Source organism: Muscardinus avellanarius, assembly GCF_963383645.1.
Source record: "Muscardinus avellanarius genome assembly, chromosome: 15".
In the NCBI taxonomy this organism is placed as follows: domain Eukaryota; kingdom Metazoa; phylum Chordata; class Mammalia; order Rodentia; family Gliridae; genus Muscardinus; species Muscardinus avellanarius.
The window spans coordinates 22,011,780-22,034,080 of NC_137801.1; the positions used below are offsets into that span (position 1 = coordinate 22,011,780).

At 44.3% G+C, this 22,301-nt stretch overlaps 1 protein-coding gene across 2 annotated transcripts in view; it reads right to left on the bottom strand.

Moving 5' to 3' along the window:
• Positions 1 to 18,469: 18,469 nt before the first annotated feature.
• The window catches only part of RBKS (ribokinase), a gene marked incomplete at both ends in the record, with an annotated part of 99,392 nt that continues 95,560 nt past the window's right edge, over positions 18,470 to 22,301 (bottom strand). For both annotated transcript variants that reach the window (XM_080711607.1, XM_080711606.1), the window contains one exon: positions 18,470 to 18,643. In XM_080711607.1, coding sequence (XP_080567733.1) covers positions 18,470 to 18,643 — 174 coding nt within the window. The remainder of the gene's footprint in view (positions 18,644 to 22,301) is intronic.

The window sequence follows — 22,301 nt, forward strand, 5'->3', positions numbered from 1 at the left end:
TTTTCTGTTTTATCAGGTTCTGATGTTGTGGGGTTGTGCACATTCATTACTCCAGTGTTATTCCTCTTTCCCATGATTTCGGAGGTTTGTGCCTTCTCTGGGTTCTTCCCTTGGGTCACTATGGCTTCACTTAAGGTGCTCTGGATCTTGAGTCTGTGGTATCTCTGACCCCACTACTCCTTTACTGGGTTGTATCACAGAGTCTCCGACCCAGGGAGTCGATAGAGGCTGCTTTAGACTATGGGGGTGCCAGGTTGCACGTTCTCCTATGGTGTGATATCTCTGCCACCGCCACTCCCCCACTGGGTCAAGTCCCAGGGAGTACAGTACTGGGATTTCTCCTCTGTGGCCCGCAATTTGACTCACTGTTCTTGAGTACGCAGATGTATCTGTACTGGACTCGGTGAATTCACTGCTGCTGCCGCCGGTGGCAATATGGCGCCGCTGCTACGCCCTCGGCCATGAGGCTGGTGTATTTTTTCTTCTCTGGTTTTGAGTTCCACTCTGAGTCCCTGCAGCGTGTGCTGAGCTCAGCCACTGGGAGCTTTAGATGCTCCCTGCGCCGAAAGATCCCGCCTGGCTGTTCCGCAGCGGCTCGCTATAGCCGTCTGGTGAATTCGCTGCTGCCGCCGGCAGTATGGCGCTGCTGCTGCGTCCTCAGGCGTGAGGCCGGTGTATCTCCTCTGTGGCTCTGAGCTCTGTTCTCAGTCCGCTTTCTCTCTGGAGCCTGGTGATCTTTTTGTTTCTCTGGTGATGGTGTTTTCTGGCTATGAAAAGCGCTGATTTTGTGGTAATGGAGACTGGTTGTTAGCGGGGCTCTTAAGCCCTGCTTTTCTCGGTCACCATTTTCCCAGAAGTCTCAAATATAATTTTTTTAAATGCTGTCTGCGCCGAAAGATCCCGCCTGGCTGTTCCGCAGCGGCTCACCTGGCTTGCTGTAGCCGTCCGTTGAGTTCGCCGCTGCCGCCGGCAGTATGGCACTGCTGCCGCGTCCTCGGGCGCGTGTGTCTCCTCTGTGGCCCTGAGCTCTGTTCTCAGTCCGCTTTCTCTCTGGAGCCTGGTGGTTTTTTTTTTTGTTTTTCTGGTGATGGTGTTTTCTGGCTATGAAAGGCGCTCTTTTTGTGGTAATGGAGATTGGTTGTTAGCGGGACTCTTAAGCCCCGCTTTTCTCGGTCGCCATCTTCCCGGAAGTCTGGAATATGGATTTTTCATTGCACTATCCTTTCACCTTATTATGATTGAAATGTTTGTAGAAAATTGGGGAGGCAGAAGCTGGGCCCTGCATGCCTATAACCCCCCCCCCCCCATGCTGAGACAAAAGGATCAAAAGTTGAAGGCCAGCTGAGGGTTAGTGGCACATGCCTGTAGTCCTAGTACTTGGGAGGCTGAAACAGGATTAGAATAGGTTCCATGACAGCCTCAGCAACTTAGAGAGATCTTGTTTTAAGACCAAAAATTAGCCAAGTATGGCGGTATATGCTTGTAATCCTACAAAGCTGAAACAGGAGGATCACAGGTTGGCGGCCAGCCCTCAGAAGTTAAGCCTTCGATAGCTTAGTGAGATCCTATTAAAGAAAAAAAAAATAGGGCAGGGGTTGTAGCTCAGGGGTAGAATGCTCCTGGGTTCAAACCCCAGTATCATTGGAGGAAAAAACAAACAAACAAACAAACAAAAAGAATGTTCAAGGCCAGCCAAGGTAGCTTAGCAAGATTCTGTCTTAGAAATGGCTACAGATGTATTTCAGTAGTTGCGTCTCCCCCCCCCATCCTTACATCCCTACCACTAGCAAAAAATTAAAAAAATATATATATATAAAATAAAAGAGAGAGGTTGAGGTCTATGAAAGTGTGTGAAATACTGTATAAATATACAGATGACTCTCATGTAGCCAGAGATTAGAACCATTTACTCAGTGCTATGTCAAGCTTTTTAAAACTGAGTCCTAAAAAGTGAAAGTGACTTCCCAAGGGATAAAACAAAGTCTAGGATTCATGCTTCTTGGCAGTCTTATATTCTTTTCTTATATATCTTCTAAGGGGATTTCCTAGGTAAGAAACCTTAACCTCGTGAACACCTGAAGCTGTTGGTTGTTGTTCTTTTGCTTTGCAGGACGATGAGCTGTACGATGCAGGGAAGGATTTGGGAACCTGGAAGGTGCTCTCAGTCCAGAGTCAGGTTATGGGAAAATGAATATGAAGAATTATTAGAGGGGAGAAAACTATTCTAAGGATCATGGTAGTCCAAATTTTAAACACTGAATTGTATTGGAATGCTGAATTTTCTTTTCTTTTTCCACTTGATTTTCAGGATACTACCTTCTCTTGGTTTTTCTTCTTTAGTAGCTGCTCTTTCTGTCTCCTTTGTCAATTTCCTCCTCATTCCCACAATGATAAATGTTAAGAGTAGCCCAGGGCTCAGTTCTCTTTCTTCTACACTCATTTCACTCTATCTCATAGTTTTATCTTTTTTTTTTTTTTTTCGGGTCTGGGGATGGAACCCAGGGACATTTGACCTCCAAGTTATACTCCCTGCCCTATTTTTTTATTCTTTATTTTGAAACCGGGTCTCGCTGAGTTGCAGAGGGCCTAAGTAGCTGAGGCTGTCCGTGAACCGCGATCCTTGGGTCTCAGCCTCCCAAATGCTGGGATTAAAAGCATGCGCCACCACGCCCGGCTTGAATTTTCTTTTAAATAATTTTACTGCTTTTAGTGAAGACAATCCATTGGATAGAATCTTATTTCCTATGTTTGTAAAATTTTATAAATTTTAAAACACAGATTGTTTAAAAAAAAAACCCTCAAAGTCTTGAGTTGAGAAATGAGGTTACCAATATGGTGTTGGAGGAGCCCAGGTTTGTTGCTGAGATATGGATGATGGATGACAAGGTGGTAGGATTAATGTGTGGTGCAGAAAGCACCAGTCTTTGGAGTCAGGCAAGAGCTGAGTTTAAATTTGACTTTATAAGCCCGGCGTGGTGGCACATGCTTGTAATCCCCACGCTTGGGAGGCGGAGACAGGAGGATTGCGCAGCGCTGGCGTAGGAGACCATTTCCAAATAAAAATGTAAAAATAAGTCTGGGAGTGTAGTCCTGAGGTAGAAGGGCTTCCAGGAACCCCAGTACCACACACACACACACACACACACACACACACACACACACACACACAAAGTTGACTTTGTGCCTGGTGTGGTGGTGCATGCTTATAATTCTAGTACTTGGGAGGCTGAGACAGGAGGATCACAGATTAGCAGCCAGCCTCAGCTATTTAGTGAGGCCCTCTGCAACTTAGTGAGACCCTGTTTCAAAATAAAGAATATAAAACAGGGCTGGTGTGTAACTCAGAGTAGTATGCCCTTGGTTTAAATCTCCAGTACGGGGGGTGGGGGGATTGGATTCTGCTACTTTTTAGTTTTGTGATATTAGGCAAATTATGTTAGTGCTTCCAATCATGATTATTCAGCCCCTGTTGTCAATCACTGTGCTAAATGTCTGGATTCAGCAGTTAAGGAGAGGCACAGGCTTCTGCTCTCCTGTTGTGCCACCAGATAATAAGGGAACAGAGAGTACTCCACAGGAACTGGGAGAAGGTTTAACCAGGGGAAAATGGAGTTAGGAGGAAGCTTTTATTTATTTATTTGTTTATTTATTTTTGGTGGTACTGGGGTTCCTGGAAACCCTTCTCCCTCTGGGATATACTCTCAGACCTATTTTTTATACTTTTATTTGGAAACAGGGTCTCTTAAACCAGCGAGCCTGGCTTCGAACCTGCGCGATCCTCATGTCTCCACCTCCCGAGCACGGGGATTACAAGCGTGCGCCACCACGCCTGGCTAGGAAGCTTTCTAAAAGGTCAGTGTGTGTGTGTGTGTGTGTGTGTGTGTGTGTGTGGTGCTGGGGATTGAACCCAGAGACATTCTACCTCCAAGCTACACCCCTAGCTCTATTTTTTTTTGGGTGGGTCTGGGATGGAACCCAGAGGCATTTGACCTCCGAGCTACAACCCCTACCCAATTTTTTATTCTTTATTTTGAAACAGGGTCTTACTGAGTTGCGAAAACCCTCACTAAGTGCTGAGGCTGTCTGTGAATCACGATCCTACCTGTCTCAGCCTCCCATATGCTGGGATTACAAGCGTGCGCCACCACGCCCGGCTCCCCAGCTCGATTTTTTTTTTATTCTTTATTTAGAAAGTGTCTAATCTTCGGAGGGCCTCACTAATTAGCCGTGGCTGGCCGCGAACCCGGGTCCTCCAGTCTCAGTCCTAGAGTGCGCTCACAGAAGGTCACATTTTAAGGAACTACTTGGAGGCTGACAGTACAGAGCTGCTGAGGTACAACAGTTACTGTAGCTCGAAGGCAGGTGGTTGCGATTACTTAATGAGCAAGTAAAAAAAAAAATCACCTAATTCTGACTCAGGAGCGGGGGTCAGGGTTTGGAGCGGGTGCCCGGAGTGCTAAGTCTCTTGCCAGAAGGATGCGATTCCACGCTCTTCTTCAAAACACACGCTTGGGTGAGAAGAACAAGGCGCCAGTCGATTGGCTGGTTCCAGGCAGGGGCGTGGCTTCTGGAACTCCCGGAAGTCCTCTTCGGGAACCGTTCCGTGCCCCGGAAGCAGTTGCTTGTGGTTGCGCTTTGCGCGTCACGGGGATTCCACCGGTCGGTCGCCATGTTCCTCTCCGCAGTCTCCCGTAAGTGAGGCTGCAGCGGCGGCGGCGGGGCGTGCGGCGGGGTGTAGGGGCCGCGAACCCGCGAGGATGCTGCGCCGGCACCAAGGCCCTGCCCGACTAGTTTGGATTCACTTAGAGTTCGCCCGACCTTTGGGTCTGGTCAGGAGGCTTTGGACTCTTTCCCTTTGCCCTCCGTAGGAATGTCAGAAAAGTCACTGGGCATCCCAGCTGGGAAGGACCTCAGTTTCTAGTTCACCCATCCCGAGCCCAGAAAATGATGCCGATCTGAGAGGGGCCGGCCCGCGCGTGTCAGTGCTCTTCCCCGCGCCTGGCTGGCTTCCTGGCTCGATTTAATTCCTTTCTCCACTCCTGTGATGGTGTGGCATTTTGCAAAGGTTGATTCGTTAAGCCAGAGGCTTGTTCCAGTGCAAATATTTACACCTGTAAAGAGGAAAAAGATGGAGCAGACGCTGCTTAAACAATATTTCAAAGGTAGCCAGTTCCACTGAAATGATGTTGCAAAGCATTGCATTCAGAATTGTTTTGGTTAGATTGGGTCTTTTAATCTTTTTCAAAAATATTGTTGGGTCTTCCAGTATCTAGGAAATAGTTACTTGAGTGGCAGTTTGTGAGATACTTTGAGTTAAGTATTTTTGTTTATCACTGACATTTGTGGGAACTATGAATAATTTTATAAACAATAATAATATTATATTTTTATTTTCTCTTCCAACCTTTTCTCTACACAAAAAAGTTGCCAAGAGCAAGTCAAAGTAAGTAAAAGTTTTTAAATTTGAACTTTATTTATGGTAGATTTGTTAGTTCAGCTGTTGCCAGTATTTCCTTATGTTATAGCACTGTGAATTGAACCCAGGGGCATTCTACCTCCAAGATACACTCCAACCCTATTTTATTTTTATTTTGAAAGAGGGTCTTGCTAGGTTGAGAGTCTCACTACTTGCTGTCCTAGAACCAGTGATCCTCCTGTCTCAGCCCCCCAAGGACGGGCATTACAGGTGTGCACTGCCACATCTGGCTTATATCATTATTTTATATACTAGGGATGGAACCTAGGGGTATTCTACCTCTGAGCTATACCCCCAGCCCAGTTTTTTATTTATTTTGAAACAGGGTCTCGCTAAGTAGCTGAGGCTGACTGGCATTTAAACTAAGCATTTTAAACTAAGCATTTGACCTTGATTTCCTAAAAGTTTGATGGTTACTTACTTGATTTTGTCCTTATGGCTCTTTCAAAACTATAGATGCTCTTCTACTTATGATGGGGTTATCTCCTGCTAAACTAAGTCGAAAATATCATAAACCAGCCAGGCACAGTGGTGCACACTTGTAATCCCAGTATATTTGGGAGGCAAAGATAGGAGGAGGAGTGCAGGTTTGAGGCCTACCTGGGCAATTTATCGAGACACAGTCTCAAAAAGGGTTCAGTTGCAGAGCATCCCTGGGTTCCATCCCAGTACTGAAAAACAAACAAACAAAATAATACACCTTACCTACAGAACATTCTAGTTTAGCAACACAGTATTCAGTGATCTCCTGGCTGCCTGGGAGCTGTAGCTTGTTGCTAGTCTGAGAACAAATAAAAATTTGAAGTCCAGCTTCTATGGGATTTTTTTTTGTTTTCACACCATGGTCAAATTGAAAAATCATCAAGTCAAGGACCATCTTTATTTCCCTTCTGTCTAATTGAGCAACTGAGCTTTCAACACACATTGCTTAAAGGAGCTCTCGTGTCTTTTCTTATCCCAGAATTTATGAGTTCACTGTCTTGTTCCTAAATAAATTGTCAGGCTGTGCTCTGTTTGGACCACTACCATATTACTGTTTCCTCCAATTGAAGACCAAGGGTCATGCGTTGGTCTAGAGTCCACTACAGGAACTTAGCAGTGTAAGTTGTGACTTGAGTAAATCATAGAGCCTGTTTTATGTATTTTTGTAATCTTTTGAATTCATGGTATAAGCACTTCAAAAATAGATTTACAAGTCCATGCTGTACCAGAGAGAATAGAAATGCTAAACTGGTATTTCAAAATAAAATTTTAGGCAATACTGAAGATTTTTTGTTTTAAAAGTAGAAAAATTCTGAGCCGGGCATGGCGGCCTATGTTTGTAATCCCAGCATATGGGTGGCTGAGGAGGAGGATTGTGGTTTGCCAACAGCCTCAGCTACTATGTAGTAAGGCCCTGTTTCAAAATAAAAAATAGGGCTGGGGGTATAGCTCAGAGGTAGAATGCCCCTGGGTTTCATCCCCAGTACTGCAAAATAAATATATAAATACATAAATAAATAGAAATATTCAAAAAGTCTTTAATAACTTTAAACATAGAGAATCTTTTAAGTTTTTTTGGAGGGAGTACTGGGGATGGAACTTGGGGGTAGGGTACCCTTTGGTCAGTCCCCTATATATCTCTCTCTCACACACACACACACACACACACACACACACACACCACACATGAAGGTCCAGTGAGGCAGACATAGACTTGAGGCTTTTTAGGTCCTTAAATGAAATATGAAGTGGCACAGGGTTTGCCACATTAGTGATGTAAAACTTTTTTTTTTTTTTTGGTGGTATTGGGGTTCCTGGAAGCCCTTCTACCTCCGGGCTACACTCCCAGACCTATTTTATATTTTTTAAAATTTGGAAACAGGGTCTCTTTTTTTTTTTTTTTTTTTTTTTTTTTTTGGTGGTACTGGGGGTGGAACCCAGAGGCTTTCTACCTCCGGGCTATACTCCCAGACCTTTTTTTTAATATTTTATTTGGAAACAGGGTCTCACTAGGTTGCTGGAAGCCTCACTGAGTATCTGAGGCTGGCTTCGAACCCGTGCGATCCTCCTGTCTCAGCCTCCCAAGCACGGGGATTACAAGGGTGCACCACCACGCCCGGCCTGAAACAGGATCTCTTAAGGCAGTGCGGCTGGCTCTGAACCAGCGCGATCCTCCTGTCTCCATCTCCCAAGCGCGGGGATTACAAGCGTGCGCCACCATGCCCGGCATGATGTAAAACTTTTAGTCTCTTAATTTTTGTCCCTTCTTGGCTGTGCTCTTCTCACTCCTCACCTGGAAGAGAGGGCCCTTCTGAGTCAGCCGTCTTTACAGTCGCCCGCTGTGGTTACTGGTATTTTTGTATTTTCCCCCCTCTTGATTTCAGTTCTAAATGAGGGGTTGGTGTCTGAGGCTAGTCTCCCAGTGTGCCTTGATTATTCTTACTGTTTGGATGAGGTCATTACCATGTCATTCTGTAGTGGACCAAACATTGGGATTCAAAAGTATCAAAATTGTGTTTTATGGGGAAACATTAGCTTAGAATGGAACCTTCTTAGGGCCAACTAATGTCCACAACTAATACAACTCTACAGGCTTTTCAAAACGTGCCATCCTCTTATGACTGAGTTTATTTTGTCACTCCAGCTTGTAACTGCTTACTTTTAAACCGCAGAACCATTCTGGTGAGGATGGTGAGCCAGGCTGGGACTGGTGTCTCCTTCAACACCAAGAGAAGCCGACTCAGGGAGAAACTGACTCTTTTGCATTATGATCGAGTTGGTAAGATTTAGAGACGCTTTTCCACAAGAGGGTCAAATACTTTCAAGGCCTTTTGCACCCTTTCCCGACTGAATGTGGTTCCTTTGACATTGTAGCATTTATTCAGCAAATATGTATTGGATATTTATTAGGGTGCTAGCTACTGTCCCAGTCGTGGAGTACACCAGGACAGAAGCCAGAGTTGGTTCCTGTGCTCTTGTCATTTACAGTCTGGTGTGAGCAGGAGAAGGAAGAATTGACAAAGGTGCTATGAGCGAAGAGATCGGAATGCTGAGGTGTAAGAGGATGCTGGGGTGGGCGGGGAAACAGTGTAGAGTAGATGAGGGAAAATCTCTAGGAGGGGACAGTTAACCAAAGTCAGGAAGGTGAGAAGCCAGCCATGTAAAGAAGTAGGCCGTGGCCTTCTGGAAACAAAGAGGGTGTGGCCCGACAGTGCTAAGTTAGAGGGTCCAGTGTGAGGACAAGGGGTACCGTGAGCATAGTGTTTATGTTGGCTTATGAGGGTAGGAGTTGTGATTTTCCATTTTGTGCTGTCCACCAACATGCCGTGATGGATAGCAACTTTAAATGATCTCAGCAGAGAGACACTTGCTAGAAGAGACTTGTGTTCCCAAGGCCAGATTGCCCACACCAAGCAGAGCCAGCTCCTGACTGCCATTGGTGGAAGCCCATCCTGTTTCTGGGTTTGATGTGGAGACTTATGCAAAAAACCTAGCAAACACATTTTTATGTTAGAACTTTGTCCATTAATTTCACTTTTGTGCCCTTTATATTTGCTTCCTAATGCTGGACATGGTGTCGCAGGCTTATAATTCCAGCACTTGGGAGGCTGTGACAGGAGGATCACAGGTTCTCAGCTAGCCTCAGCAACTTGTGAGGCCCTCTGCAATTTAGACCCTATTTCAAAATAAAAGACTAAAATAGGGCTGGGGGTGTAGCTCAGAGGTGGGATGCCCCTGGGTTCAATTCACAGTGCTGGGGAAAAAAAAAGCTTTCTAATAAGATATAGGCTGTGTTGATGTGAGGATCCATTAAAAAAAAAAATAAGCTCTGAGAAGTCCAGTTGTTAGTTTAAAATTGCTTGAGTTCCATTCTTCAACACAAGTAAAATTCCCGGCTGGTTTTATGGTGCTCATATTACTAGTCATTCATTATAATAAAAAGAGAGTTCTAGCTGGGTGTGGTGGTAATCCCAGAACTTGGGAGGCTAAAACAGGAGGATCACAGGTTCACAGCCACTCTCAGCTACTTAGTGAGGCCCTCTGCAACTTAGTGAGACCCTGTTTCAAAATAAAGAATAAAAAATAGGGCTGGAGGGTGTAGCTTGGAGGTGGAATGCCTCTGGGTTCCATCCCCAGTACCAAAAAAATAAAAAAGGGAATGGCCTATATTTGAAGATTAGGGGTCTGAATTTCAGGGTGATTCCTCATATGGTGTAAAAATTAATAGAAAGACAAAGTTTGTTACTGTAGTGTTTCTTTTCCCTCTGATTTCTTTGTATTAGCTGATGAAAGCTCAAACTGACAAATTTTATAATTTTTTTCCTGCCATGTTGACTCCTTTAGAGTTTATTTTTAGGATCTTGTACAATACTAATAAAGGTTGACTGAATGTGCTAGAATTTTCATTCTTAGTGGGGAGGAAGTATTGGGAACTTGTCAGATTGATTTCAGGTTTGTTTTGTGGTACTGGGTCTGAAACCCAGGGACATTATACCTCTGAGCTTTACTCCCAGTTTATTTTTTAATTTTTATATGAAACAGGGTCTTGCTGGGTTGATGCAAGTTTCATTACCTGCTGAGGCTGCCCTTGAACCTGTGATCTTCCTTTCTCAGCCTTCCAAATACTGGGATTACAAGTACGTGCCACCATGCCTGGTTTGATTTCAGGTTTTGAGGGTGAGAAAGAATGAACAGTTTTGATAAGTTAGAAAAGTGGGAGAAAAGACTCAAAGGTTCCAACAGACAATTAGAACTTTTCTAATAAGGAATAGTTTGAGCCTTGACAACACATCTTTGTCTTTTTTTTTTTTTTTTTTTGCAGGTCTGGTGATGGAACCTAGGGGCATTTGACCTCCGAGCTATACCCTCTGCCCTATTTTTTATTCTTTTTTTTGTGGTACCCAGAGGCTTTCTACCTCTGGGGTATACTTCCAGCCCTATTTTATATTTTATTTGGAAACAGGGTCTCACTAAGTTGCTGAGAGCCTCACTAAGTAGTTGAGGCTGGCTTCGCAACTGTACAATCCTCCTGTCTCAGCCTCCCAAGCACAGGGACTACAAGCGTGCGCCACCACGCCCGGCCTATTCTTTATTTTGAAACAGGGTCTCACTAAGTTGCGGAGGGTTTCACCAAGTAGCTGAGGCGGTCCGCGAACTGTGATCCTCCAGTCTCAGCCTTCCGGATGCTGGGATTACAAGTGTGCGCCTTCCACACCCGGCCATCTTTGTCTTTTCTGAAGAAGAGAATGTTCTGGGAGAGTAAACTGCTCACGTTTCTGCCCACCTCCTGGAGGCTGTGCAGACTTGTGAGGTAGATATCTGTCTTGGGTCCTGCCCCATTTCCAGGGTACCAAATAGCTTGGCAATTCCAAGTATATTTTACTGCCATGAGTAAAGTTAGTTTGAGAATAATGTTTTGCTGGCCTGTTTTATGAAGGGAGTCAGGTAAGGAAGCACAAAACACTCCTAGTTTTTGAGCATTTCATCGTATACTGTATGGCAGGGACCAGCTGGTCTGCCTCTGTCCTTTCAGACTTATTTTCCTCATAGAAAGCCAGATGCTAATTTCCAGCGGGGAAGGATTAGAGGCTAAGGCATAAGCTTACTAAACTTTATGATAAAGAGAAGGAAAACTTGTCAGTTTTAATTCCTTGGATGACTAAACAAGACAGTATAGACTTTAATTTAAACAGAATAGATTTAAGTTAGCTGTAGGGAGAGAACTTGACAGATTCATTCTTCTATGAGTTAAGCAGCAAATATTTGGGCAGAAAATTAATTTGTTTACAGTCATGGATAGCAGTGTGTCATTTCAGCTCAGCTGACACTTACTGAGTGCTCGCTGTTTATCTGACAACAGCTCTGTAAGGGAGATGGAGTTCCCTTTCCCACAGGGAAAGAAACCCAGGGTAGAGTATTTTGAGAAATTTGCCCAGGGACCCACAGCTGACAAATAATGGAGCCAAAGTTTAACCTCCAACAACTTTTTTTTGTGTGTGTGTGGTAAGGGGGATGGAATCTAGAGGCATTCTGCCTCTGAGCTACACCTCCAGCCCTGCTATATTTTTATGTAGAAACAGGTCTCGGCCAGGCGTGGTGGTGCAGTTTGTAATCCCAGCATTCAAGAAGCAGAGACTAGAGGATCGCAGTTTGCAGACAGCCTCAGCTACTTAGTGAGGCTCCTTGCAACTCTGAGACCCTTTTCAGTGAGACCCTGTTTCAAAAATAAAGAATAAAAAATTAGGGCTGGGGGTGTCACTCAGAGGTAGAATGCCCCTGGGTTCCATCCCCAGTACCGCAAAATAAACAAAAACAAAACAAACAAAACCCGGTCTTGCTGTGTTGATGAGAGTCTCCTTGAAACTGCAGTCCTCCTGTCTCAGCCTCTCAAGTACAAGGATTATAAGTGTGCACCACCATGCCTGGCCGAACCCCAACTTCTTATTTTAAGTCCCCGTTCTTTCCATTAAATGGAGTCAAATTAATCTTCCTAAACTTGACTTATTTATTTTTGGTGCTGGCGGTTGAACCTTGGGGCATTCTACCTCCAAGCTACACTCCCAGCCCTATTTTTTATATTTTATTTAGAAAAGGTCTTGCTAGGTTGAGAGTCTCACTATTTTCTGAAGCTGTCCTCAAACCTGCTATCCTCATGTTGCATCCTCCCAAATACTGGAATTACAGGCATGTACCACTGTGCCCAGCTTTTTTTTTTTTTTTTTTTTTTTTTTAAACTTTGAAATAGGGTCTCACTAAGTGGAGGGCCTTGCTAACAGTTGCTGAGGCTGGTTGAAAACCTGTGATTGGTTCCATCTCCGCCTCCCAAATACCGGGATTATAGCCATGAGCAGCCATGGCCAGCTAGCGAGGCCCTGTTTCAAAATAAAAAATAAAAAGGGCTAGAGACAAGCCGGGCATGGTGGTGCACGCTTGTAATTCCAGCATTCAGGAGGCTGAGACAGCAGGGACTTTGCAGTTTGAGGACAACCTCAGCTACTTAATGAGGCCCTTTGCAACTCAGTGAGACCCTGTTTCAAAATAAAGAATAAAAATAGGGCTGGGAGTGTAGCTCGGAGGTAGAATGTCCCTGGGTTTAATCCTCAGTACTGCAGTGGAGAAAAAAAGGGCTAGGGGTATAGGTGGGAGGAGTGCCCGTGGATTCACCTCTCCCTCTCCCTGAACTTAAGTCAATAAATAACTTTAAGACTATCCTCTGTGGTCAGCCTAGCACCCAAGGCCCTGGCGCCTGCCGTCATTCCTGCCTCCTCCTTCCTGCGTGGTTCATCCAAAGACGACTCCCTCAGGGCCTTGCTTTACCCTGGCTTTACTCTATGGGCCTTTGTCCCTGTTGTCCCTGTTGATCTCCTTTCTGTGCCACTGGGGACTGAACCCAGGGGCATTCCACCTCTGCATGAAACCCCCAGCCCTATTTTATTTTTTTATTTTGAAACAGTCTCGCCTCGTTGCTGAGAGTGGTTACTGAGTCTGGCCTTGAGGCGGTGATCTTCCAGTCTCAGCCTCCCAAGTACTAGTACAGGCGTGTGTGCCACCACGCCCGACTCCCCTTTATCTTTAGGGTCTTAAAGGGTTTATTGGACCTCATGATGTGCTGATATATTAAGCCAGGGACTCTTTTACACTTTTTTTTTTCTTTTTTTCTTTCTTTTTTTTTTGCGGGTGTGGGGATGGAACCCAGAGGCATTTGATCTCTGAGCTACACCCCCTACCCTATTTTGTATTCTTTATTTTGAAACAGGGTCTCAAAGTTGCAGAGGCCTCACTAAGTAGCTGAGGCCGTCCGTGAACCGTGATCCTCCGGTCTCAGCCTCCCGATTGCTGGGATTACAAGTGTGCGCCACCATGCCCGGCATACACTTTTTTTTTTTTTTTTTTTTAATATGGACTCTATTGGCCAGGCTGGCCTCAAACCTGCCATTCTTTGAGATCACAGGCCTGGGCTTCTGAGTTTTATTCTTCTGTACACTTCTCTAGCACAGTTCCATGGCTATTTATTCTTTATTCTTTATAATTTAAGGAATGAATAGTGAATGAAAGAATTTTACTGATTCAGAGCCCTGCTCTGCTAATCTTAGCTATTCTCAGTCATAGTCATTTAAATAGTAAGATGAGGTCTGTCCCTATTTGTTTTGGCAGTGCTAGGGATCGAACCCAGGGCCTTGCACATACTAGGCGAGCTCCTTGGCACTGAGCTAAACCTCCAGCTGTGTGTGTGTGTGTGTGTGTGTGTGTGTGTGTGTGTGTGTGTGTGTTTGTTTTTAACCAATAGTATATTTCAATATACAAAAATGTGGGGGAAATGTTTCTTAAAATTAACAGCATTGAGCCAGGCATGGTGGCACACGCTTGTAATCCCAGCGCTTGGGAGGCTGAGACAGGAGGATCGCACAGGTTCGAAGCCAACCTCAGCTACTGAGTGAGGCTCTCAGCAGCTTAGTGAGACCCTGTTTCCAAATAAAGTATAAAATAGGGCTGGGAGTATAGCCCGGAGGTAGAAAAATCCCTGAGTTCCACCTCCATTACTAAAAAAAATAATAATAATTATAATTTAACAGCATTGTTTAGGAAAAGTGTCTCATTTCTTTGCTAACTTCTTGTAATACTTGATAGCCCTTGGAGTCTTAGGAGGATCAGTTCTACTTAGATTTTAGATGATTTGAAGTATGAAAATTATTTATTATATACAATGTATGTATGTATATTTTACTTATTTTATAGGTAAAACTGCTCAGTGGTTAATGGTTCTTAAATCCAGCTACTGTCAGAATTGTCTAAGAATAAATAAAAAAATGTAGTCTTCAGTCCAACTCAAACTCTACTAAACCAGAACAAGGTTAGAGGTGGAGGTGAGAAGTCTGAACTTTTTTGGGGACTAAGTGGGCACTGGAGGCTGAATCCAGGGGCATTCTACCTCCGTGCTATACCCTCAGACCTTTGTATTTTTAAACTGGGTCTCACTAAGTTGCTGAGGGTCTTGTGAGTTGTAGAGGCTGTCCTCAGATCTGTGATCCTCCTGTCTCAGCCACCCAAGTACTGGTATTCTAGTACTCTTATGCCTGGCTAAAACGTAACTCAAGTTAATTCTTTTTTTCCCCCCTCTCTTTTTGGTACTGTGGATTGAACATTCCACCTCCCAAGTCACACCCCCAGCCCTATGTATCTATTTGCTGGGGCTGTCCTCGAACCTGCAGTCCTCCTGTCTAGGTTTGTCTAATGCTGGGATTATGGGTGTGTGCCACCATGTCCTGTTCCTGGCTAAATTTTAATCACAGACAGTTTAGGAGTGTGATATATAGAATATAATACATCTTGATTGTAGAAGAAGAAAATACAAAGATACAATCTTTTTGTATTGTAGGGACAAATGAGTTGTTAGATCATATTCATTTGAGCTCCTGGATATTCCTTGGGTGGATTTTGTTATTTTTGGTAAAGAAGAATCAGGGGGGTGGGTGTTGGAGTACGTGGCTGGAAGTTAATGGTGGGTGGTGGGCTGCAGGTCGTTTTGGGGATTGTGAAAGCCTCGTTTCCTGCACCTCGCCATCAGTCTTTCATTGAGGCAGAGTGCTTTTGTTTTGGTTTGGTTTCAGGGAATTGTACTCTGTAATATTTATGATGTTGAGGTTTTGGTGATCATACTTAATTGCTAAACTAAAAGATCCCTCCCTCTCTGTACGAGCTCTGGGCAGTGGACGTGTCATTTTCATTCTCTTGCTGCTGGGCTTCCTGCTGCGTTTCTGGGTCCCGCTCCCAGCCTGTTTTTGCTCTGCGCCTGGGCACCAGCTGGGAGGAGACAGTGTTTCCATCTTGGCCACTCCCTTTTTATTGTGACTTTCACATGGAATGTGATCCTGTGCTGTCCAAGGAGCCGCTCATCGGCCTGTGGCCCTTCCCTTGTTCTAACCTTTCCCTCTAGTCTTCTCTGGCCTCAGATTGAGGAACTGACTCCATCCTCATGTCAGAGGATAAGTGAGAGGAAGGAGAGGTCTTATGGCATTTGTATTTTATAAAAGTGGGGATTGTACTTTTTAAGTTTCTTGCTACAACTTTTTTTTCTCTTCCACAGTGAAGCAAAGAGTCCTCTTCACGGAACAGAAGAAAATCCGCTCTCTCTAAACAATGGGTTGAAAATGAATTTGATTTATAACTGAGAAGACCGAGGGTGGGGTACTGATTCAGAAATCCCACAGCGTGTAAGAAAAGAAGAGGAAGTCGTGCAGCTCAGGCCTCCCGGCCTCGGAGGCCATTGTGAAGAGGACAGTGCCGCAAAAGTTCCTCATGTTAGACACATCGCGGCATCACACTCATTTAGCTTTCTGGGTATTTTTATAGCCCTTAATAAAAAATATTAAAATAGCCTCTGCCATTGTCTCTTAGTGATTATTTCCCTCCTGTATTTGAAATTTAAAACAACCACATTTCTAAGAAATAACCATTGTTTCATATATTAAAAGACATTTTTCCATAATGAGATCTGTGCAAGAAGTCTGATCCTTGCACTTCACAGGAAAGGCAGAGCAGCATTCCAGGTGATTGTGAAGAAACGTCCATGGAATAATAGGTGACCAGTGAGCAGGAAGCACAACAGAGGAAATCAAGAGAACTGGGTTTTGATGTGTGTTTATAAAATCAGGAAAAATGCCTTGGTCTGTATTCTCAAATCCAGATCACCAAAGCAGCATCTAGAATTTTTAAGTGTGTGTGTGTGTGTGTGTGTGTGTGTGTGTGTGTGTGTGTCCCTGAGAATGCTGTCCACTGAGCTATACCCCTAGCTTTTTTTTTTTTTAAACAGTTTCAGTAAGTTTGTGATCCTTATATCTCAGCTTGCCAGCAGGCCCGTTTTCTAAAATTCTTTAAAGACAGCTTCAGAGCCGGGCACGGTGGCGCACACTTGTAATCCCAGCACTTGGGAGGCTGAGACAGGAGGATCGCATAGGTTCAAAGCCAGCTTCAGCTACTGAGTGAGGCTCTCAGCAACTTAGTGAGACCCTGTTTCCAAATAAAGTCTAAAGTAGGTCTGGGAGTATAGCCTGGAGGTAGAAAAGCCCCTGGGTTCCACCCCCAGTACCACACACAAAATAAAGCTTCAGATTCTTTATCTCCTAGATTTTATCCCTCCCCTTCCTTTTTTTGGTACTGGGGATTAAACTCGGTGACATTCTATTTCTGAGCTACACTCCCCTTTTTATTTTGAAATGGGGTCTTGCTAAGTTGCTGAGGCTCTCCTGAATTTCTAAGTGTGGCCTTGAATCTGCAGTCCTGTCAGCCTCCCAACCACTGTGATTACAGGCCCTCACCCTTCCTCCCTCTTTCCCTCGTGGGAATTAAGGCCAGGGTCTTCTGCATGTTAGACAAGCACTTTACCACTGAATTACATCTCCAGCCATTCTTAAACTTGATTTTGTGGCAGAGGCTCAAGTTGCCCAGGCTGGCCACCCTCCTGCCTCAGCCTCCTGGTTTGCTGGGGTTAAAGGAATACACCACCAGACCCTGCTTAGATCTAGGTATTTTCTCAGACGAGCGTTCCCACAAAACTTCAAACCTCTCTAGTTTTCTCCTTTATTTCTCAAAATTCTGGTTTAGTCCTTAATCCTGGTTTAGTAAGGATTAGTATTTTTTGTTTGTTTTGGTACTGGAGCTTGAACCCAAGGGTGTTCTACCTCTGTGCTACACCTTCAGCCCTTTTTAGATTTTTATTTTGAAACAAGGCCAAATTTGCTGAGGGCTTTTTTTTTTTTTTTTTTTTTTGCGGGTCTGGGGATGGAACCCAGGGGCATTTGACTGCTGAGCTACACTCCTTGCCTTAGTTTTTATTTATTTTGAAACAGGGTCTCACTGAGTTGCAGAGGGCCTAAGTAGCAGAGGCTGTCCGTGAACCGAGATCCTTCAGTCTCAGCCTTCCAAATGCCGGGATTACAAGCGTGAGCCACCACGCCCGGCTCAAGGGTCTCTTAAGTTTCTGAGTCTGACTTTGGATCTGAGATCCTACTGTCTGCGCCTCCTAAATACTGGGATTATAGGCTTGTAATATCACACCCAGATTTTTGTTGTTTTTTAAAGCTCTGTTCACATCTTACCTCATTTAAAACAGTTGTTTGAAGAATGCCTACTCTAGCTGCAGCATTAAGGAACCAATGCTGTTTGAAAATAACAGGTGTTCTTTACCTACAGCCCAAATGTGTCTGTAGGAAACGCAGGAGCAGCTCTCAGGAAATGGAATTAGGTATAAACAGTTGTCTTAAGGGCATGTGGCATTGTAGTCAATCAGCTATTTTATGACATCTTCTGTTGAAGCCTCATTTCAAAGCCGTAACAGGTGAGATCTTTTCTATTATTAGGTTGAAATATACACAATGGTCTTGGGTTACAAGAAAAATCTTTTACATGATCCTAGCTAAGCCCATGTAAAGGGTCTGTGACATGCATGGATCACTTTAAAAAACAAAACAAGCCTTAACATCTGGTCTAACAAATGACTTGTCTCTTTAGCCCTTGGGCTGAACGTGGCCTATGGGGTGTTTACATTTTTAAAAAGTTACTGACACATAGTATTGAAATATTTCAATCAATATGGAAACTTCTGGCTTAGAAAACTAGAAGTTTGACAACACTTGAACTGAAGATAAATATCAGCTGCCCCTCTTAGAAGGTGCTCAGGAGATCCAATTTCTATTTCCTTTTTTCTTACTGAATGTTCACTTTCTGGCCCTAGACTCTAATGTCCATCACCCCCGATGTATGGTGTTCATATAGCATTAACAATCTTTGGGCAGAAAATTAGCTGGTCCCTGAATAATGGCAAGGTTTGTACAGATCCTGACTGAAATCTAAATGGAGTTGGCATTTGTGAACACATGAAAAGCAAAGCATCATCATTATAAATAAATCAAGCTTGAAAATGACTTTGAGTTAAATGAACATAATCTTTGCGAAGGAAGAAGACATTTTCTAGTAAGTATTAGTTAAGAGTGGCCACGCCCAGGTTGATCGCGATCAGAACAGAGTAGGTGGCAGGTCTTTTCTGAGTGGATAAGACGACTGTGTCCCTGCAGCCTGGACACTGACTGACGCGATGAAGTTGGATCTCTTAAGCATTTCTTCCAAGGGCAAGCTCGGGTAGTAAGCCAGGTAGAAGGCCAAGGCTCCCACAAAACTGTCGCCAGCACCCTGGAATGAGAGACATGGTGGTGAGGATGTGTGTAGTCAATCTTGTCCAAAATACATAATTTAAAAATACTTAAACTCTGTGTGTGTATGTGTACGGGGGATAGATCCCAGAGACATTCTACCTCCGAGCTACACTCCCAGCTTTTTTTTTTTTTTTTTTGGTGGTACTGGAGGTGGAACCCTGAGGCGTTCTACCTCCAGGCTATACTCCCAGACCTATTTTTATATTTTTTATTTGGAAACAGGGTCTCACTAAGTTGCTGAGAGCCTCACTAAGTAGCTGAGGCTGGCTTCGAACCTGTATGATCCTCCTTTCTCAGCCTCCCAAGCGCAGGGATTACAAGCGTGTACCATCATGCCCGGCTCCTATTTTTTATTCTTTATTTTGAAACTGGGTCTCACCGAGCTGCAGAGGGCCTCACTAAGTAGCTGAGGCTGTCTGCGAACCGCGATCCTCCTGGCTCAGCCTCCCGAATGTTGGGATTACAAGCGTGCACCACCACGCCCGGCTAAACTTTTGGTATTAGACCAGTTTTAGTTTATAGAAAAGATGCAGGGATAATACCTGGTGTTTTCATGCCCCAAACAGTCCTGTTAACATGTCACTGTGGTACATTTACCACAACTAAAAAAAATGGTAGAAACCGGGCTTGGTGGCGCACGTTTATAATCCCAGTAGTTGGGAGGCTGAGATAGGAGGATCCCAAGTTCTCGGCCAGCCTCAGCTACTTAGCAAAGGCCTCTGCAGCTCAGTGAGACACTGTTTCAAAGTAAAGAATAAAAATAGGGCTGGGGATGTCGCTCAGAGGTAGAATGCCCCTGAGTTCCATTCCCAGTACTGTAAAAAAAGAAAAAGAAAAAAGAACTATTAACTGAATTCCTACTTTATTTGAATTTTATTAACTTTTATTTAGTGTCCTTTTTATGTTTCAGAATCCTATCCAGGATACTATTTTACATTTAATTGTTTAATTGTCATGTTTTCTTACATCTCTATAGGCTATGACAGTTCTTTGGGCCTCATCCAGGGAACAGATCCTCCCGAATGCTGGGATTACAAGCGTGCGCTACCACACCTGGCTAGACATTGTTTCTGATGATTTGTTTTGTTGTGTTTTTTTCAGTGGTATTGGGAATTAGGCCTTAGAAGTAATTCTACCACTGAACTATATCCCAAGCCCTTTCAAATGTTTTGAAACAGGGTCTCCCTCAGTTATTGGGTGCTGGCCTTGAACCTATCACCCCTCTGTCTCAGCCTCCCATGATTTTGACTGTTTTAAGGAGGACCGGTCAGTTCTTTTGTAAAATGTGCCACCATTGGGATTTGTGGAGTCTTTTCTCATGGCTGGACTGTGGCTGTGGTTTTTGGAAAGAAGACAACAGAAGTGAAGTGTCACTGTCATCGCATGGTATGAAGGGTGTACGCTGTGAACATGACCGCACTGAAGATGCTGACCTTGGTCACTTGCCGCTCACGCTCCCCCTCTTCTCCTCTCTCTCCCTCCCTCTCTCTCCCTCTCCAGTACTGGACTGGGGATTGGACCACTCAGTGACATTTTACCTCTGAGCTATACCCCCGGCTCTATTTTATTTTATATTTTGAAACAGGGTCTTGCAAAGTTACTGTGTGCTGGCCTTGAACCTGAGAACCTCCCGACTCAGCCTCCCCAGTACTGGGCTTACAGGCGTGTGCCAGCACGCCTGGCCTCATATTGTACTCTTCAGAAGCACATTAGCAATTATATTCCATTCTTAAGGGGTAGGAGTTAGTCTCTGAAGTTACTGCTCTCTCTCTCTCTCTCTCTCTCTCTCTCTCTCTCTCTCTCTCTTTTGGTGGTACTGGGGTTCCTGGAAGCCCTTCTACCTCTGGGCTACACTCCCAGACCTATTTTTACATTTTTATGTGGAAACAGGGTCTCCTAAGCCAGCGTGTGTGGCTGGCTTTGAACCTGCGCGATCCTCCTGTCTCTGCCTCCCAAGCGCAGGGATTACAAGCGTGCGCCACCACGCCCGGCTCGCCCTCTCTTTGAATGTGTAGTATCTACATAAATTATTGTGCATTCCTCAGTATGGGAAATTTCTCTTTTCCCCATTTATTTACTCTATCACCTATCTATATCAGTATGAACCGATGACATTTATTCTGTTACTCAAATTGTTTCATCTTGGGTTATAAGGAGACTTTTTAGTTGACTCCTGTGTTTCTTAAAAATACCCCTTTTTAAATTTTAGAATTTATTTTTATTATTTTGTAGTACTGGGGATTGAACTCAGAGGCTTTTCTACCTCTGGGCTATACTCCCAGACCTTTTTTATATTTTATTTGGAAACAGGGTCTCACTAAGTTGCTGAGAGCCTCACTCAGTAGCTGAGGCTGGCTTCGAACCCGTGCGATCCTCCCAAGTGCAGGGATTACAAGTGTGCGCCACCACGCCCGGCTTATTTTTACTTTTGAACCAGGATCTCACTTGGTTGATGAGAGTCTCACTATTTGCTGAGGCTGTCTTTGAATCTGTGACCCTCCTGTCTCAGCCTCCCAAGTACTGGGATTATAGGCATGCGCCACCACACCCAGCTATATCTTTTTGTGTGTGTGTGATATTGGGGATCGAACCCAGGGGTATTCTACCTCAGAGTTATATCTCCAGCCGTATTTTTGTTTCTTAAATTTGAAGCAGGGTCTCGCTAAGTTAAGGAGAGCCTCACTCCTTGTAGAGGCTGGCCTTGAACCTGTGACCCTCCGCTCCTGTCTCAGCCTCCAAAGCACTAGGATTACCACTTCCAGCTTAAACACTTTCTTTTTGAGGGCTCCCTTTCTGGCATTCCAGATCATCCCAGATCATCATATATATATATTTCTTGCCTAGCCCTAGAATCAGTCATTTCTCTATTTTAAAACTGCATGCAAAGCCGGGCGTAGTGGCGTACTCTTAAGAGTCGCAGCATTTGGAAGGCCTGGACAGGAGTTTGGTTCAAAGACAGACTCAGCTACTTAGTTAAGGCCTTTGTAATTCAGTGAGACGCTGTTTCAAAAAGTACAGAATAAAAAAATAGTTCTGGGAGTGTCACTTGGAGGTAGAATGCCCCTGGGTTCCATACCCAGTACTGCAACAAACACACAAACAAACAAACAAACAAACAAACAAACAAACACATGTAGTTCTATTTGTTTTTCTTATTTGCAAGGTGTGCGGGAAATATTCTTCTTTTTCCTCTTTATGTAGAGTGTGTGTGTGTGTGTGTGTGTGTGTGTGTGTGTGTGTTACTGAGGATTGAACCCAAGGACATTCTACCATTCTACTTCTGAGCTACACCCTCAGCCCTATTTTTTATTTTTTTTTAATTTTAAAGCAGGGTCTTGCTAAGTTGCAGGGGGCCTCACAAAGTAGCTGAAGCTGGCTGCAAACCTACAATCCTCCCGTCTTAGCTTCCCAAGCACTAGAATTACAGGCGTGCACCACCACACCCAGCTCCTTTTATGTTTTGAAACAAGGTCTTACTAGGTTGCTGAGAGTCTTGGATAAATTGCTGAGGCTGGCCTCGAACCTGTAATCCTCCTTTCTCAGCTTTCCAAGTCCTGGGATTACAAGTGTGTGCCACCATGCCTGGCTTCCTTTATGTACTTTTATATTGTTTAATTTGTTACAAGTTTGTAATA